This window comes from Colius striatus, chromosome 7 (assembly GCF_028858725.1).
Source record: "Colius striatus isolate bColStr4 chromosome 7, bColStr4.1.hap1, whole genome shotgun sequence".
NCBI classification, from domain to species: domain Eukaryota; kingdom Metazoa; phylum Chordata; class Aves; order Coliiformes; family Coliidae; genus Colius; species Colius striatus.
In genome coordinates, this window is record NC_084765.1 from 30,777,958 (window position 1) to 30,796,114 (window position 18,157).

An 18,157-nucleotide genomic window follows, 5' to 3' on the forward strand; every position below is an offset into this window, starting at 1 on the left:
CAGCGCTACCCTCAGCTCTTCCTTGCTGTTCTCCAAGTCCCTCAAGCAGGTAGGAGGTGGTGTAGTGACACTGGAAAGCATGTTTTATCTCACAGGCAAAGGGTAAATGTCATGCTGCAGCCTGTGGCATGTTCCCAGCATGTCACAGCTTCTCCGAGACCAAGAAAGCACATGGAAGTGCCAGAGCAACCATCTCAAATGCCGCGGGGGAAAGGTGTTTATGGGCAGCCCGGTGTCCTGAGGTGCTGCTTGGATGGAGGAGAGAAAACGCCAAGAGCTGTAGCTGTTGCAGGAGGCTGTCCTGGCTGCACAGTAGGAACGGAGCAGCATGTGTTTGAACAAGTACAGTCCCACCAGCTACACGGCATAGCAGCCAACTCTGTCCAAAGGCAAGCAGCTCGCTTGGTGCCAGTCGTCTGCAGGAAGGAGGGTGCCAGGCTGCTCTGCCCCCGTTGCTGGTGACATCGCTGTGCTCGGACCCCGTGCTGGCGGCCGCGCCGGCGCTGCCCGTGCCCGGCCGTGGGCCGCAGGACGCCCGGAGCGTGCAGGAGCCTCAGCTCCGCCTCGCCGCTGCGGCTGCGGCCGGCTCTGCCGGGGGAAGCGGCACAGCGGGACAGCGGGTCCCTCTGCCGACGAGCTGCCGCAGCGCAGTGCCCGGAGGAGAGCGGCTAGACAGCGGCAACCCGAGAATGACTCTGAAAACGCGTCAGGGGGTGAGGCCGAGGAGGGGACCGAGGCCAGGGGAGGACAGGCTAGGGTGATGAGCCGAGGCCAGGTGAGGTTTAACTAGATCAAATGCTGGGTCCAAGCCCAGGCACCGCTCCAGGCTGGGGCAGAGGGGCTGGAAAGCTGCTGGAGGGAAAGGGCCTGAGGGAGTTGGTTCCAGCAGCTGAATAGGAGCCAGCAGCCTGCCCAGGTGGGAAAGAAGGCCAAGGACATCCTGGCTGGGATCTGAAATAGTGTGGCCAGCAGGAGCAGGGCAGGGATTGTCCCCTGTGCTGGGCCCTGGGGAGGCTGCAGCTCCAGGGCTGTGCTCAGTGCTGGGCCCCTCACTCACTGCCACAGGGACACTGAGGGGCTGCTGCGTGGCCAGAGCCGGGCAGCGGAGCTGAGGAAGGGGCTGGAGCACAAGTGTACTGGGGAGGGGCTGAGGGAATAAGAGTGTTCAGCTTGGAGAAGAGGAGGCTGAGGGGAGACAGGAGCACTCTGTGCAGCTCCCTGACAGGAGGCTGCAGGGAGCTGGGGGTCGGTCTCTGCTGCCTTCTCCCCAGTAATGAATGACAGGACAAGAGGAAACGGGCTCAGGTTGCCCCAGGGGAGGCTGAGATTGGAGCTGAGGCAGAACTGTTTCCCTGAGAGGGGTGTCAGCCCCTGTGCCAGGCTGCCCAGGGAGCTGGGGGAGTGCCCAGCCCTGGAGGGATCCCAAAGCCACGGAGCTGAGGTGCTGAGGGCCGTGGGTTAGTGCTGGGCTGGGCAGGGTGAGGGCAGGGCTTGGACTGCAGCAGCTTCAAGGGCTTTTCACTAAGACGATTCTATGATTCAATGACAGCCTGTCAGGGCACCGGCAGAACTCTCCCTGCTCCCAGTCAGGGCGCAGCACCCGCGGGACAATCTGACGAGGCCCGGCCTGGGCCCGGGGTGGATCCGGGGCTGGGGCTGCCCGGGCCGGCGGTGGAGGCGGTGCCCGCTCACTCGCTGCCTCGGCGCTCGGCTAGGCGGCCTGGCGCGGCTCGGCGCTCGGCGGGTTGGGCTTGTGGCGGCCTGGTGGCGGCGGTGCTGTGCGGCGCGGCGGGGAGCGGAGCTGAGCGGGCGGCGCGGCTCGGCCCGGCGAGATGGTGAAGCTGACGGCGGAGCTCATCGAGCAGGCGGCTCAGTACACCAACGCCGTCCGCGACCGCGAGCTCGACCTGCGCGGTGCGCGGGCTCGGCGGGGCTCCAGCTAGGGGGAAGCGCGGTGCCGGGAGGCGGGAAGGGGCCTGCCGGGGGAGCTGCGGCCTGAGGGCTTAAGGCTGCACTAGCGGGAGGGGCTGCAGCTGGACGGGAGAAGCCGCGGGGGTGATTGCCGGAGGAGCCTGCAGTGGCCGAGGGGGTTGGAGAGGCTGCAGTGGCAAGGGAAGCAGAAGCGGTGTTGAGGGGGCGGAATGGAAGGGGAATGTGAGGAAACGGAGGAGCCGGCGGTGATGAGACACACGAGGGATGTGCCACGAAGGTGGATTTGGGCTGAGGGGACGCAGGCAGGGAAAGAGCTGGGGTGTTTGCTGAGGGGGGTGGAAAGCGATGCTTTGAAAAGGCTGTGGGGGCTGTTGGCTTCCAGGCAGAGAGTTTGGTCTGTGCATGGTGTGGGGAAGAGTCCGTCCCGGAGGTGTTTTGGCTGAGGCTTATCTGCATCCTCAGTCCATCCAGATAACGCTCCCTGCACACTCTGTCTCTTACTTTGCTCTGCTGTCCCGTGGGCACCATCTAATTCCTGACTCACACTCTCTCCCTAGGCTATAAAATCCCTGTTATTGAGAACTTGGGTGCCACTCTGGACCAGTTCGATGCAATTGATTTCTCAGACAATGAGATCCGTAAACTGGATGGATTTCCCCTGTTGAGGAGGCTGAAAACTCTTCTGATGAATAACAATAGGATTTGGTAAGTGGTTGTATTTTGGCCAGATGGGACCCTGGGGCAGAGGGAAATACTCTTGGGAGAAATTTGTGTGTGTGTGTGTTTCAGTGCTGAGTGCGTGTACAAGTGTTTGTTTCATGGAAAATACAATTTTCACTGAGCACTGAGAGGCCCTGCCTCACTCAGTCATCATTTCTCAGACAGGACAACGTGATGCAGAGTTTGGAATTTAGCTGGAAGTTTGAATTTCAGTACTTGTCCCTATAAATACAAGAAATTAAGAGATACTTGCAAGTGAACGAACATGAGTCTAGTGTGGCACCTCATACTCTCACTGTGATGGCTGGTATTTGGCATAGAATCGTAATGTAGTTTGAATTGGAAAAGACCTTAAAGCTTATCTCATTTCAGTGCCCCTGCCATGGGCAGAGACACTTTCCACTAGACCATGTTGCTCCATCCTGCCCTTGAACACTTCCAGGGATGGGGCAGTCACGGCCTCTCTGGGCAACCTATCCCAGGCTCTCGTGTCCCTCACAGGAAAGAACTTCTTTCTGAGAGCACATCTAAATCTCTTCTCTTTCAGTTTGGAGCCATTACTCAGTGTGCTGTCACTACAGGCCCTTGTAAAAAGTCCCTCTCCAGCTTTCCTGTAGCAACTGGAAGGCTGCTGTGTCTCTGGAGCCTTCTCCAGGGTGAACAACCCCAACTCTCTCAGCCTGGCTGCATAGGACAGCATTTTTTGCCAGCTTTATTAGAAAAAGTATTGCAGTGGATGCTATCTCAAACCTCTGCCAGTGGCAGACTGGATTGTTTTACAGGGAGATCCTCTGTGCTGTTGTGTTTCTCTGTCTTTTCCCCATTGCTAATTTCTGGGCTAGGTTAAACCTTTGGGTTTTTTGTTCCTCTTTAGTCGGATTGGTGAAAACCTTGAACAGGCTCTGCCCAGCCTGACCGAGCTGGTCCTTACCAACAACAACATTGCTGAACTGGTAAGCAGGATAAACCTAAACAAGCTTAAATTTGGTGTTTGTCATCTTTCGGATTAACCTTTTTTTCTTGAGAATAGCATTGGATGCTTTTGGTAGTGGTTCTTTAGGGTCACGTCACATGGGTTTGTTAGTAGTTGGTGGGGTATTTAGTGTAATGAACATAATTTGCAGCATGCAGCGGAACAACAGTCACAAAATGGGTTTCCTGTTAAGCTAATTGCAGTAATTCTAATTAGGACCAATTAGGATTGGTCTCTAAAGTAGATACAGGTTCAGGAACTTTGTTTTCAACTGTGTGTAGGGGGTTTTTTTCACTAAATAGACTTATGTGTTCCCATTACGTAGGGTGAACTGGATCCGTTGTCAACTATCAAGTCCTTGACGTACCTGAGGTATGTATCCTTGAAGAGAAAAGCTTCTCTTTTGTTGCTGTTTGAGCTCTGCTGCTGGCCTGGCTCTTGTCTTTCATTTGGAATTTTCTCCTTATGAGCTGTGACACAGTCTTTATGCCTAAAAATTGAATCAACAAACAATGTTTCTGCCGTGCTTGAGAAATACCTGAATTTATTCAAAGGTATTTAAAGGGTGAGGCTTTATATTAGTGGCAGACTGTTGGACTGATGAGGTGTAACATCTCTGTAAACCAATCTGCAAGCATCAAAGTAACCCACACCTTTAAAAAACAGAAAAACTAAAGGTTAAAACTGTTGTTAGGAAACACTTTCAAGGGCATGTAAACACTGACTTTTCAGTAACGTGCATTTGGTGTGAGAGGCAAAAAAACCCCAATTCGTCCCATGATTTTTCAGTTGATCAGTGTCCAAGTAGCAAATGTGACAGTGTAGTTATTCTTCCTTTTTTTTAATACTATTTAGAGGTTTTTCTCTATGTTCTCCTCCAATAAAATCTACTTAATTGAGAAAATGAAGTGCAGGATTTTAGTGTAGTTCTCATAATATCGAAGAACACTGTCACTGGGCTTATTTAATGGTCTTGTTGTCTGTTGTAGCAGGAGGTACAAGGATAGGAATGTATTTTAATGTAAGTGTATTTTAAAATATTTTCTATTAAGAACCTCTTTATAATCTTTCTTTACTTTGAAGCATTTTAAGGAATCCTGTAACAAATAAGAAGCATTACAGATTATATGTCATCCACAAAGTCCCCCAGGTCAGAGTGCTGGATTTTCAAAAAGTGAAACTCAAAGTAAGTCTCCTTTCTTCTGATTCAGCACGAGATGAATACTCTCTTCTTTTCTCATTACATTCCCAAAAATTCAGCAGTGACAGTGACCTTTTTGCCATGGTTGTAAATGTTGTTGAGACTGTGTCATAAAGTGCCTCTAAAACACTTTCTTTCATGGTTTTGTTCTGTTAAGGATATAGTTTGTTTAATTATGTTTAATTAAGTTTTACCACCTCTACTTGTTTATAGAATCATAGAATGTTACGGGATGGAAGGGAACTTTAGAGAATGATGTAGTTCAACCCTCCTGCTAAAGCAGGTCCACCTAGATCAGGTCACACAGGAACGTGTCCAGGTGGCTTTGGAAACCTCCTGAGAAGGAGCCTCCACACCCTCCCTGGGCAGCCTGGGACAGGGCTCATCTCACCACCAAAGGAATTTGTCCTTGTGTTTAGTGGAACTTTTTATGTTCCAGCTTCTATCCATTGCCCCTTGTCCTGTCACTGGATACAACGGAAAAAATGATGCCCCAACCTCCTGACACCCACCACTGAGATATTTGTAATGAGATCCCCCCCTTAGTTTCCTCCAGACTAAACAGCCCAGGTCCTGCAGCCTTTCCTCATAAGGAAGATGTTCCAGTCCCCTGATCATCCTGGTGGTCCTGCTTTTTCTGGTGTTGGTAGTAAGACAGTCCTCTAGAGAAAAAATGAGCAGTCGCAACAGAACTCTGCTCTCAGTGAAGATGAGTGTGGGAAAGAGTTCTTCCTTTTACAAGCACTAGGTTGATAAATCTTGTGTCTTGAGTGTTTGGGCAATGTTTGTGTGCTTGTTCTTCCATCTGGTCTCCACTTACCAATGTTCACTGATGAAGCTGAGCCAAAGCATTTTTCTTTGCAAAGGCAGAAGCTTTGCAAACTGCAATGTTCCTGAATTAACTTTGTGTGTGTGGTATCGCTGTAGGAGCGACAGGAAGCAGAGAAAATGTTCAAGGGCAAACGGGGTGCACAGCTTGCAAAGGATATTGCCAGGAGAACAAAAACGTAAGATTAAAAAACCAAATGAATCAAATTTACACTGGCATTCTCCTTCAGAAACACCACTTCCTTTGGCTGCAGCAGGAGGCAGTCAACTATCAGCCGCTGGCAGCGTGTCTTAAAAGCTTTGGTAGCCAGAAGTGCCTTGCCCAAGCATCCCAGGTTTTGGATGGTGGTGAATATATCTCAGAAATATTCTTGAAAGAGATGTTTGGTCAGGGTGGATTGATTTAATTCAACAAGCAGGAAACCTTCATTTGGGGTTTTCTCCTTTTGTTTAAATTTAACTGCTGGTGTTTATTTTGGTTTGAGGGTTTTTATACCCCTAGATGATGAGTAACTAAAACCTTCTTGTTTTGCCAGGGAATATAAACTGGAAAATCTGTAGTTAGGAGGCTAAATGCAGGTGAAAATCTTCAGTTAAGCTATGACAAATACATGTTTAATTTCGTTCAATTGTTGAGTGGTACGTCACGTGTTTTGTTTAATGTTTCATCAGCCTATTTGGAAATCAAAACTCAGATCATCTGTGGTAACAGCATTGCCAAAGTCACAGCTAAAGTGAAATATCTTGAACATTTCAAACTGTAATAGATGGCCTCTAGCTCTAGTTTGGGAGTGGAAAGGGGTTCGGATCTGTAATCATTCTAGAACAATTATGTGATTGAAGTAAATAAATAGCTCAATAAACATCTGACGAAAATCTTTCTGTGGCTGCAAAAGAGGATGCAGCACTCTGATGCTGGATCAGCACTTCAGGAAGTCCTTTCCAGCTGATTAGTCAGTAACATCCATTTTCATATACTCCAGATTTTTCTTAAAACAGCAGCAGGTAATCTTTTAAGTCTTGATTACATCCAGTGTAGGCTTTAGTATGGGCAGTTGTAATGTCACATCAGACATGTGAGAACAGTTTTGGTTCCTCTTTTTTATCCACCCAGCTTTTGTAGTGGTGACAGAGCAACTGAGTGTTCAACAACATCCAAATCAAATAGCTTTTGTCAGCTGCTTAATTCATAAAGTTAAGGTCTGCCTGTTTATGAGCAGATGAAAAGGTGGGGAGGGAAATGGGACAGCAAGGACACATTGCTGGTGTTTCTGAAGGAGACAACTCTTCACTGTATCAGTTTGTTAACAAAGATAAGATACTACACTTGATTGAATTAAATGCTTCCAAACCTAGTTTGGAAGTTAGAGAAGCAAGTGTTCTTCAAGAAGTCTAACAAGTCTTTATTTTTCCTTTGAAGCTTCAATCCAGGTGCTGGTTTGCCAACTGACAAAAAGAAAGCTGGGCCATCCCCAGGGGATGTGGAGGCCATAAAGGTGAGTAAGTCAGGACAGCACACATAGGCAAAAGTGGGGGAGAAAATCAGACGTGGATATGAACTGAACAAACACTTCCTTCCTCCTCACAACCTCTGTTCATATGAATAGTGTCTCCTAACTTTGTTTCAGGTGCTTTTCCTGTAATTTCTCTTGTTATGGCATACCTATTTTGTGAGATCTGAAGTGCTGGTCTGAGCTTCAAGTTCTCCCAGGGTATAGAACTGGGACCTCATTTAATCAGGGAAGTGAGATTGGGGTTTGTCACTAGAACTAGAATTTTGTAGAACTGTCTGCAGAAGCTGAGCATCACTTAACAGGGGGGGAAAAACCTCAGCTTGTTCTGATGTTAATTCTAAACAGACTGGCATACTGTATGTCAAGATTCATAGTGTTCATGTATCTGTTTTTTAGACTGCTATAGCAAATGCCACAACTCTGGCCGAAGTGGAGCGACTGAAAGGCTTACTGCAGGCTGGGCAGATCCCTGGCAGAGAACGGAAATCAGGTCACTCTCTACTTCTATTAGTTTTGTTGCCCAACCAGAATCTACCTCTCCTCATTGCTTCCCTGAATGCTTTATGTGATCTCAGTAGAGTTACCTCAGAAGCACCACAACAGGGCGTTGAAAATGCTGTTTAAGATGAGTATCACAGCAGAATGACTGTGGACTACTCTGTAATGGGCACACTGTCTGCCTGGCCAGGGGAGGGCAGATCAGAGCCATTACTTGGACTTCCTGAGAGCCGGATTGGCCAACACCAAACAGCTCATCCTTGATGGTGAATCATGACTGCAGACTGGAACCATCACTTATTTCAGCCTGCCTGGAGAGGAGGTGGAGTCACCATCCCTGGAGGAGTTTCAGAGAGGGTGGATGTTGCATTGAGGGAAATGGTCTAGCGGTTGATAGGGCTGGGACAAAGGCTGGACTCGATGAGCTTAAAGGTCTCTTCCAGCTGAAATGATTCCATGATTTGCTGTAGGTTTGCACTACGTAGATTTTCCTTTCTGTGCTATTGAGAGTTCAGGTTACTACATCCCCACCCGTGTGGGAAAGCAAACTGACACTTGCTCTAAACCCTTCCAGGCCCGTCGGAGGACGCTGAGGAAGAAATGGAGGAAGACACGGTCCCCAATGGCTCCTAGGCCCTGGTGGGGCCCGGCATCCATCCTGCTCCCCACAGAGCCCTTCCCTCTCCTGGGCTGTGCTCCCCGCCGCGGGCAGCCGCTGCTCCCCGTACCCTGTCCTGGCGCATTTCGGCGTTCAATAAACGAACGTTTCCTTTTTCTTCCCGTGGTGCCGCGTCCCGTTCGCCGGCGGAGCGGGGCGGGACTGGAGGGGACGGGCTGCCGTGGCGGCTGAGGGCACCGGGCGGGAGCGGGAGGAGCCCTCTCCGCCTACTCTGATTGGCTCGCTTGCGCCTTTTCCCTCTTCTCATTGGTCCGCGGAGTCGTGGTGTCACCCTCTTGAGGCGTTGCCAGCTTCCCATTGGCTGGCGGGGAGGGGATCCTCGCGTGCTGGTTGGTTGCCTGGCCGTGAGGTGGCTGAGGCCGAGGCGGGAGGCGCGCGGGGCGGCTCCCGGACGTGAGGCGGCGGTCGGGCTGCGGGATGGAGCTGGAAGGTGGCGGCCCCGCGCCGGGCCCGGGGCAGGCGCCTCTGGGCCCCCGCGGGCTCGACTTCCTGCAGCACACGGGTGAGGGGCCCGGGCTGGCGGTGGACGGGGCGGGGCTGAGGGGGCCGAGTTGGGTCCCGCCTGGGCATTGTGGCTCCTGGCTGGGTGGGCTCCATCCCCCGCGGCCTGCTCTCACCTACGGCTTGTCTCCCTGCCAGTGGGCTCCCTGCTGTCCAGCTATGGCTGGTACATTGTGCTGGCCGCAGTCCTCATCTATCTCCTCGTGCAGAAGGTATCGCAGAGCTTGGCGGCCAGGCCGAGCAGCCGGCCGGGCGCAGCTGACGCAGCTGTGGGTGAGTAAATCTCGGCTTACTCTTCAGAGCTCTCTAGGCTGCTGCTTGCGGCTCTTCTGGTTTCCTGCTAGCGCTGGGATGTGAGACCGCTGCTCAGATCCACATGCACAAGGTCTTTACTTCATAACGACTAAGAAAGAGATTCAGTTCTGAGGGCTTTTAATGATGGATGATACTCAGGGTAACCATTTAGGCCTAGGAAAGATTGTGTTACTGGAGAGATCACTGGAGAAAGGTTGGGCCAAAAGACGTGTTTTTAATTTAAAAGGTTGTCAAGGAAGGATTGTGCCCCAGAATAACATGATTGGGAATGAAGGAGAGGCAGTGCAGTTGGTGTTTGGTAGTACAGGAGCTGAGAGAATGGTGGTTAAAATCAGCTGTGGTCAGTTAACAAATAACTTTTAGACTTGTTAAATCCCAAACATCCAAATCTGAATGCTGGCAAAAAAAAATCTTCTTATTAATAATATTATTTTTTGATATTCAGCATCTCTCCTTTAATTTTATTCCATCACAGTTCCTATTCTAGCAGGATTGTGTACATTTGGGGTGTACCTACCTCTTGTCTGTCTTATCTTCCCAGTGTGGCATAGGCTGGGAATTGTACACAGTCATGATCCTGCCTCGTTTGGGAGAGTTGCTGCCTTAAAGCACAGGCTGTGTTTATGTATCTGCCAAAACACTTAAGTGCTTGACACCGATTCAGATGGTACCATGGCAGAACGTGAGGCACCAGAAAATATCACTTACTTGCTCTTATCCTACTGGACTTCTTTTGTAATGCAAATTAAACCTTGATTTAATTGCTAAAACTGCCTCTGAAATGAAATTACTGAAAGGGGTTTTTTTTTACCTAGGCATCACTAGATGGTAGCAAAGGTAGAGACAAACAAATGTGGAGATACATCAGCTCCTGGGGAAAAAAGAGGGCAATGTTTGCCTTTGTGGAGGTATCATGTTTCTTTTAACTTCTAAAGACCAGCCATGAAGAGATATGGTGATTCAGTGTGGATTTTCTGAGCTTGCCAGTTTTCACTTCAGATATGTGTGATATTTGTAAGCAATTTCTCTGCTGATGGAGCATGTGAACCCTGCCACTGCTTCATTGCCATAACTAAACCAGTTGCCAAGAGTGGGAGTGAATGTGGGCTGGATGCCTCATGCTTCTGTGTAAAAGAAGTTCTCTGGCTAAAAAAGGGATCCTTGCCCAGATGGGCTGTGGAGTCTCCCTTCTCTGGAGACATTCCAAACACACGTGGATGAGTTCCTGTGTGACCTACTCTAGGTGGTCCTGCTCTGGCAGGGAGGTTGCACTGGATGAGCTTTTGAGGTCCCTTCCAACCCTTAAGATTCTGTGATTCTGAAAGTATTTGCATCAAACAAATCCCTCAGACATAGAAGTAAATGTCCTAGAAATGTGAATTTTCTCTTTTTGTATGGGTTTGTTTCATCAGTGTCCTTATTCATGAAAATCCCATTAAAGTAATTGCTCTAAAAATACAAGGATGTTATGAAATTAAAATCAGCATAGAAGTTACTGTAAGAGATTAGCTGGAAACTGAACTTGAGCTGTGATTTTTCAGCAAAACAGCTGCAGGGAGAGATGCAAGCCTTTCCTTATTGCAGTTATTTGAAAACACTGTCTGGAATTCATTTGGAATAGCTTTGCAAACGCTTTCCTGATTTCCTAGAACCCGAGATGGTGGTAAGGAGGCAGGAAGCTTTGGCAGCAGCTCGCCTCAGGATGCAAGAAGAGTTGAATGCACAAGCAGAAAAATACAAAGAAAAACAAAGACAGGTAACAAGAGAGCTTTTCTTTCCTTATCTCATAAATTTGTCATCAAGTACTTTGCTGCTGTTCTAGAAGGGTTTATTCCACACTAGATACCAGAAGAGTAAGACACTTGCTCTCTGTGGACAGTTACATGCACAGTGAGTGGCTGGGAGGGGATTTACTGATGTTTAGATCAACTTTACTACTGCATATATGTATTTTCTGTTCTAATGGCAAATGTAAGTTCTTAGAAACATGGGTTAGCATTGCTGGAATTGAACAGGGTTTGAACTCCAGCTGGAGATAACAAGGAATGGATTATTGCTCTGTGGGGCAGCGTAGAAAAGTGGCTGCCATCAGCACAGCAATAATATGGCTCATATCCCAGCTTTTCTTTTGGTTTTACTTTCACAGTCAGGTACATTTGGGCCTTAGTTTGTAGTTGGTGCTTCAAGAGTAGTGAAAAGTCAGTGTGTGGAAGAAAATAACCACTGTGTAGAAGATCTAGGTCTGGTGTACTTGGACTCAGGGAACTTTGCTTTCTTGGACTGGATGGAGCAGCTACCTTTTTTTTTTTTTCTGTTTGTTGAGAAGAAGACAGTCTGACTTTAACATTAATTTATCTGCTTGTTTAGATACATTGCTGTAGGGGAAAGCTGGGAGAACTCTTGATAACGTGCATTGGGATGCAAATATGTAGCTGGCCATCTTGTTCATTTGAAAACCACATTTTCTTCTGTAGAGTCCTACTTTGTGTGTTAAATTACTGTCACATGCAATATTCTTTACTCAGTACTCTTTATAAACACAGGATTTAAACTTGCCACTTGAATCTGTTTTACTTTTAACATACTTTAAAGCATCAAGTGGGCAAAAGAAGCTGCAGACATAGTCTGTAGATATTGAGGAGGTTGTTCTGTGGGTGTTTAGAAAAGTAAATGCTTCCATAAGCTTGGAGATACTGCATCAGATGAAGAGAGATCCCTTGGTTTTTGATGAGTCTGTTGTAGTTGTTTCTGTAGCACTGGTGATTCTGTTTGGAAATCATAACCTTGCCTCTCCTGGATTTGTCCCTTAGCTTGAAGAAGAGAAGCGAAGACAGAAGATAGCAATGTGGGAAAGCATGCAAGAAGGAAAAAGCTATAAAGGAAACCTGAAGCTGAATCAGGTAACAACCATGTTAATCAGGTGACAATTACGTTCACATGATGAACTGAAATTCAGGTTGATTGAATTCTGAGTAACTTTTGCTTTTGTGAACAGGAGGAAGTAGAAGCTGGTGCCTCCACCTCCTCAGCAGTCCCAAAATCGAAACCTAACAAAAAGCCCTTGCGAGGAGGTGGTAAGTAACAAAATCCTAAAGATACCCTGAGCTTGAAGAGCAGAGCACTTATCCAGCTGCATACATAGTCATTGGCATGTATTGTTTTTCTGCTTTTTCAGGGAGGAAACAAAATATGCCTTATGAATGAACTTTTTACCTCTGAGAGCGTGGCCTGCTTTGCTAAACCTAGCAGGAAGTTTCTGTGGTGCTTTTCCCCAGGAAAACAGCATTTCAGTGTTCTTGTAAATGCTTCTGTCACAATTTACTGAGTTTTTTTGTGACTCAAAAGGGCGATTTCTTACCATATTTGTGGGATCCCTCCTCCGTCATTGTAAAAGTCCTGTCATTGAATATCTGATCTGTCTTCCAATCACCTGTAGTACCAAGTAAATGCAGATGATTTGCTTTGTATTACATAGATTCAGGCAGATGCCAGACTTTGCGATGTAAATGTGACCTTATTTATCAGCTGTCATGGTAATGACCTATGAAATATGTAAACTCTGCAGATGTATAAGCTGTTATCAAGTCTTGCAAACCACCAAAGTCTTAGCATTAATGTTGCTATCAACCACTGAAGTTATCTTGATGGACCCATGGCTTTCCCTGGCCTTACATAGTTGCATTTCATCTCCCAGCTGTTCAAACAGGCTGTGCCATGCCTGCAAGCACTAATTTGGGTGTAATATTTTAATTACAGTTTTCCATCGTGGAGAGGATCATCTAGGCAGCCTCAATCATATTAGACTAAATGAGAAACTCACTTAGGGTGCAGCACTAAGTCACTTGATTAAATATGAAATGTGAAGATTCTAAATTAAACATATTCAACATCAATAATAGTGCAGGGTTGAAATTTCTGCTTTGAATATTTGTGCTGACAGTTGTTGGCAACATCTGAAGGAAGTGACCAATCAATTTACTGTGTGGTGATGCTGTCAAATATCTTTTCTAGCTCTTAGGATACTCATGGCAGTGGGAGACGAGTAATGCTGGGTAATAGCTGTGCTGAGAACCAAGGTCAGGGCATCTGGGTTGAGGTACCCTTCCAGGTGCTACCTGTCCTAGTTTTGTCCTGAGCAAAATCTTGGCTTAAGTGACAGATTGTAGAATTAGAGGCCTCTGATCTTCTCATGAGGTATACATCAGCATGAAGTGAAAGAGCCATCTGCACTGTTCAGCTGCTGAATTAAGCTAGAAAGCGAAACTTGGCTAGTCTGAGAAAAACAAACTTAAAAGATGGAGGTGATGCTTGAAGTTTCAGTGGAACAGGTTGCTTTGAAACCTGCTTGGTTAGAAATGCTGACAGGTTTTCAGTTGTCTTTTTCTTGGCCTTGGACAGAACAAATTGAGGACATTTGCCAAGTTGTATCTTTCAGAGTACATACTCGTAAAATAAGTTGACTGTACTTAGGGCATGAGGAGGTTCAGCTGAAGGATCTGTTTGCCTTACTGTGTAAACTTACCTTTTCAAAGCCTTTAAAATGTAGTAATGAGCATTTCTACCTCTTGACCTTCAGAATTTCCCTTCCTTGCAGGACTGGAATAAAAGAGTATTTTAAGTCTCTATTAGGAGACTGTTCCCTCAGAGAACAGTACACAGAGTTTACTGTAAGAGTTACTCTTACTGCTCTGTTTACTCTGCAGAGCTGCATTAAAGCTTTAGTACAGACTTAGAGAAATTAAATGGTAATTAATTTCACTTTAATCTGAATTCATCAAATTAGAACACGAGTGTTTTCCCATGGCTTTTACTCTTAGCACTACACAAATAAACCATCTGGATGGTTTCTCTGCTTAAAATGCTGCCTGTGTACTAAGTACAAACAAGGTGCAAAGAATTGTGAGATTTCTTTTTTTGTGTGTGTTTGGTGAGGGCCTGTTGAGGACAAATATTTATATGATGTATTTCTCCTCTGTATTTCTAGGCTATAACCCCCTGTCTGGAGAAGGAGGTGGAACTTGTTCCTGGAGACCAGGGCGGAGAGGCCCGTCGGCGGGCGGCTGAGGTTAACATCCCTAGTGTCTCATGGCACTAGCAGGCTTGATCTTACCCACTGTCTGCCTGCCTACCAGTTTGCATGTCACACCGACTCCTTTGGCACTGGGCTCAGTGCAGGGCTTAGCTTCGAGAACAGATACACACCATTTCCAAATAGCAATGCAGAAGTGATAGCACCCAAGAAGAATGCCTGGTCCTCTTAGAGACGATGAAGGAGGAAACAATTCCAGTGTAATCAGTGAATTTCCCTTCTGTAGAGAGGAAGCATAGTCTTTAGCCAAGGTGAGATCTGGATTTTACTGCACAGTCTGGCCTTAGGCAAGTTTAGTTATCTATGCTCAGTTTTCCTCTGTAAAGTGAGAGTATTTAGCATCCTCAGATGTGTGTTACCACATTTGGCTGGAAGGTACTTCAGAGGGGAAGAATATTGTCATTAACAGATACCTTGAATTGTAAGAGGAGGGATTTTCAGAGATTAAAAAAACTCAGATGAACTGACAAACACCACGGATTTGCACTGAGGGCCAGTTACTGCAGAAGTCTCTGTGACAAGCTACCTTGCATGATGTTGTCCTTATAAATGGTGAACAAACCAGTGAGGATCACTGATGCTAGACAGCAGATGGGGTGGGTTCTTGCTATTGTTATTTTTTATTATTATTATTTCAACTGCTTTGTAAAATCAAAATAATGTTAATTATTAAATATAATTGCAAACAAGTAATCTAGTATTTAAGACCTTGTGGTTTTCTACAGCATTGTTTTCTATAGAATGCATATATTCTAGTGCAATAAATGTGTATAAAGCAAGGTGAGAGATGAAATTAAACGATTTTCGTTTTACTACCTCCAGTAAACAAAAGGGTTTCTTCAGGTGTTCTTTTTTGGCTTTTAACACTTATAGTTGATTTGGGTGTTCTGTGTTCCAGATCATGATTTTAGAAGAATCTGCTTCAGGTTAAGACCAAGGCAAGTTGTCCCAAGTCTGAAAAACGAAACTCCCCATTTACTTCCCCACTCCCAGTAAGTGCTGCTGAAATGGGATAGACTGCCTTACTGGTTGGTAAGCACTCCAGCTGTATTGGGGTCTACATTGGGAAAACATCTAACAAAGGTCTTTAGTAGAGCAGAGTAGGTTTCTTTACAAATAACTGTTGACAAGTACAGTCTGAGGAGGAGGAGATTGGTAGGTATGGTCAGCTCAGGCACTGCAAGAGATTCAAAAGGAAAAGAGAAGTCACAGTGTGCTGAAATCTGCATGTTGTGGGCAGCAGGACTGTGTAGCTTTAGCAGTGCAGTTCCAGGCTTACACCTTGGGGAGATGAAGAACTTATTTGGTACTGCCTTCTGTTCTAAAGGAGTCTGGGAGTGGAACGGGATTGCATGGCTACCTCGAACAGCCCAGCCAAGGTGTGTTCTTACCGTGCTGACAGCTTGGGCAGCACAAAAGCTGAGGGTTGTTTGTACTGAAAAGGGCCTCTGGCTAGCAAGTGTGTAAAACTTGCAAATGAGGGACTGTGAGGAGTAAGGAAACCTGTGCGGGCTTCATCCTTCTGGTATATATCTGGCACTGTGGATAGAAAATAAAGTTAGAGCTGGTCATCAAAAATGAGCTTTGCAAACATCCCATCCTCTTGATACACTGTAGCACAAAACACAACAGAGGAGTAAAGTCCAGGCTGACCTTCACAGAGAGGGAAATAATTCCTGTCAGTGTTTGACAAGTGTCCCCATGTCTACTGACTTACTGAGCTGGTATACAGGCATTGAAGTACATAGCAGGATTGCACTGGCAGAGCCTAGGGCTGCTTGAACACTTGTTTCTAAAGACTGAGGCTTGGAATATTTGTGCTCCTCAATAGACGTGAGTGCCAGCATTGAATACTCCATTTCTATGCATATAAGACACTGCTCTGTATGTCAGGCAAGCTGGGATTATTCTCCTGACTGTAGATGTAACAGCACAATGTTCCTAGTAGGTTTTAAAGTTGCCAGCTAATGGAATGGAAAGGTGGAGAAACTTCTACTTTAGACCCATGAAGTCTGCATTCAAGTGCATGTAGGAGATGAAGTGAGAAGCTTATTAATGTGCCCATGGAAACTAGTTTTCATTTCCTGGCTTCTGTGTATTTTTGTACATAAATGTAAATTTTCATTGTTGTAACGTAGCCCAGCTTGTGTAACTTCAGGCTTTAATCTTTAACAAGGCAAAAAGAAACAAAAATAAAGGTGGAGAAGGGTATTTTCCAAGATCTGAAGACTCTTCATCAGTAAAGAGGACTAAGTTGTTATCTTCCTCATGCCTCAGGGGAACATTTTCCGCTTTTGTTGGGGAAACAAGCAACAGCCTGAGTTGGTGTCTTCAGAAAAACAGCTAGGGGAGGTGGTTGTCTTACAGAAGCAGAATTCTTTGTGTTGATAGAATGGTGAGGATGGCTTGATTTAATTCAGTAAAAACATTCTCAGAACTAAATAGTGCAGGTCTGAACTGAGCATATGCTAATTGTTCTCTGTCTCTCAAGACTTGCTTCTAGCTGGGACTGGGGAGATGGAATTTTGCCCAGTTCTAAGATTTGGTAAGATGTATCCAGTGAGATTGAAGTGATTTATATGTTTCTGGACACTTCAACCTCCTCTGACCCTTTTTAATTTTAATCTTCAATACCCTAAGTTTTCCTTCATCAGACACTTCCAAGCTACTGAACAGAGTGGGAGGAAGAACCTCAGCTTGTAAAACTTCTCTTTCAGCTGACAACCTGCATGAACAGAGGGAAGGGAATTTCCTCTGCCTTCAAGTGAAAAGTTCTCCCTTGGCCACAAACAAGTATGGAAAGGTGGTTGCTTGTTTTATAGCTGGAGAGTGAAGCAAGCAGAAGGCATTAGGTGAAAGAACTATTTAATGAATCCATTGTACCTACTTTGGTATGAATTCCCAAGAACTTGAATTATGAAAGATCACATTAAAAGCCTTCAGGAGATTTATTCTCCTCACTTAGAGCAGTTATGCGAGAAGCCTCTTACTCTACTGATCCAGATGTTCTGGGGGTAACTTGATCTGGAAGGAGCTAGTGAACAAACTTAGAACTATTGCAGTGCTGCTAAACTTCTGGGTGATATTACTTAACCACTGAAGAGTAATTTCTTTTGAAAAGAACCCCCAAAATCCCAAGTCAAACAAGTGTTCAGAGGCACAGAAAGAATCCTGAACATGTTAGTTTGTCCAAAAGTGCAGCTAGGTATTTCTTCATTGCCTTTCAGGTGATTTGTATGCTGAAGAAACAAAGTTTGTTTGCTTTCTTTAAATTGCACATGAGATTTAGTTTATGCACAGTTCTCTTCAGTGTTCATCAGGAGGTACCGGGCAGTGGAATTGAAACTGAACAACAAACCACGTTGTCACTGTCACAAAACTTATGTGGCTTTATTTATGCCTTTCAAAAACCTTGTGAGATGAGGGAAAGCTTTGAAGAGGGATGTTCTATACTTAGTTGATTAAAAAATATGTTTCTTATATGGGAAAAGTTTGATAATGAACCATGGAAGATGGACTTGGGGGAGTGAGGGCAAAGGGAGAGTGTGTCAGCAGAGCTGTTTGGGGGTGGTCCAGCGTTACCTGAGTGGTAATCAAAGATCAATGTGAATGAAAATGATAGTTGCAGCCCCATCTCTAAGGACTGCTCCCCTACCAGAGCCTGTGTGCAGGTGTGAAATGTTTGTGCTAACAAATCCAATTGCTGTGTGTTACACAGTTCTGTACTGTTCTGAATCAGGACTCCAGGCATTTGGCTGTTGTGCCAGTTACTCTCTACCTGCTCTGGTTTCCTTCTTGGACTATGCTGATACTCAGCTCAGGTGTTTAGACTGAGATGGGTTTTTTGTTTGGTTGGGGTTTTTTTGTCTTTTTCCCTTCCCTGGGAAGATGAATAGAGAGCATTAGC

The 18,157-nt window shown here is 46.0% G+C and overlaps 2 protein-coding genes across 4 annotated transcripts; both read left to right on the forward strand.

Annotated features, from left to right (window-relative positions):
* Positions 1-1,753: 1,753 nt before the first annotated feature.
* SNRPA1 (small nuclear ribonucleoprotein polypeptide A') lies at positions 1,754-8,441 on the forward strand. The gene is made up of 9 exons (XM_062000299.1): positions 1,754-1,914; positions 2,490-2,637; positions 3,527-3,605; positions 3,951-3,997; positions 4,709-4,811; positions 5,754-5,833; positions 7,075-7,150; positions 7,565-7,658; positions 8,241-8,441. The coding sequence occupies exons 1-9, from the start codon at positions 1,833-1,835 to the stop codon at positions 8,297-8,299; spliced, it is 768 nt and encodes a 255-aa protein (XP_061856283.1). The 5' UTR covers positions 1,754-1,832; the 3' UTR covers positions 8,300-8,441.
* Positions 8,442-8,674: 233 nt separating this feature from the next.
* On the forward strand, positions 8,675-14,943 carry SELENOS (selenoprotein S). 3 transcript variants are annotated; one of them, XM_062000353.1, is made up of 6 exons: positions 8,675-8,847; positions 8,985-9,119; positions 10,811-10,917; positions 11,972-12,061; positions 12,157-12,232; positions 14,146-14,943. In XM_062000353.1, exons 1-6 carry the CDS (start codon positions 8,763-8,765, stop codon positions 14,223-14,225), a joined length of 573 nt encoding a protein of 190 aa, XP_061856337.1. In that variant the 5' UTR covers positions 8,675-8,762; the 3' UTR covers positions 14,226-14,943. The 3 variants fall into 3 exon arrangements, with proteins under 3 accessions (XP_061856337.1, XP_061856338.1, XP_061856336.1); XM_062000354.1 differs by lacking the exon at positions 14,146-14,943 and adding an exon at positions 12,337-14,139 and having other exon boundaries at positions 12,157-12,235; XM_062000352.1 differs by having other exon boundaries at positions 8,677-8,847; positions 12,157-12,235.
* The last annotated feature ends 3,214 nt before the right edge of the window (positions 14,944-18,157 follow it).

Bases quoted from the DNA above. Each gene is read 5' to 3' on its own strand.
- SNRPA1 (XM_062000299.1), top strand. From the start codon at position 1,833: ATGGTGAAGCTGACGGCGGAGCTCATCGAGCAGGCGGCTCAGTACACC. The intron at 1,915-2,489 runs GTGCGCGGGCTC...CTCTCTCCCTAG, and splicing joins CCGCGAGCTCGACCTGCGCG to GCTATAAAATCCCTGTTATT. The intron at 2,638-3,526 runs GTAAGTGGTTGT...GTTCCTCTTTAG, and splicing joins ATGAATAACAATAGGATTTG to TCGGATTGGTGAAAACCTTG.
- SELENOS (XM_062000352.1), top strand. From the start codon at position 8,763: ATGGAGCTGGAAGGTGGCGGCCCCGCGCCGGGCCCGGGGCAGGCGCCT. The intron at 9,120-10,810 runs GTGAGTAAATCT...CTGATTTCCTAG, and splicing joins CGCAGCTGACGCAGCTGTGG to AACCCGAGATGGTGGTAAGG. The intron at 12,062-12,156 runs GTAACAACCATG...TTTTGTGAACAG, and splicing joins GAAACCTGAAGCTGAATCAG to GAGGAAGTAGAAGCTGGTGC.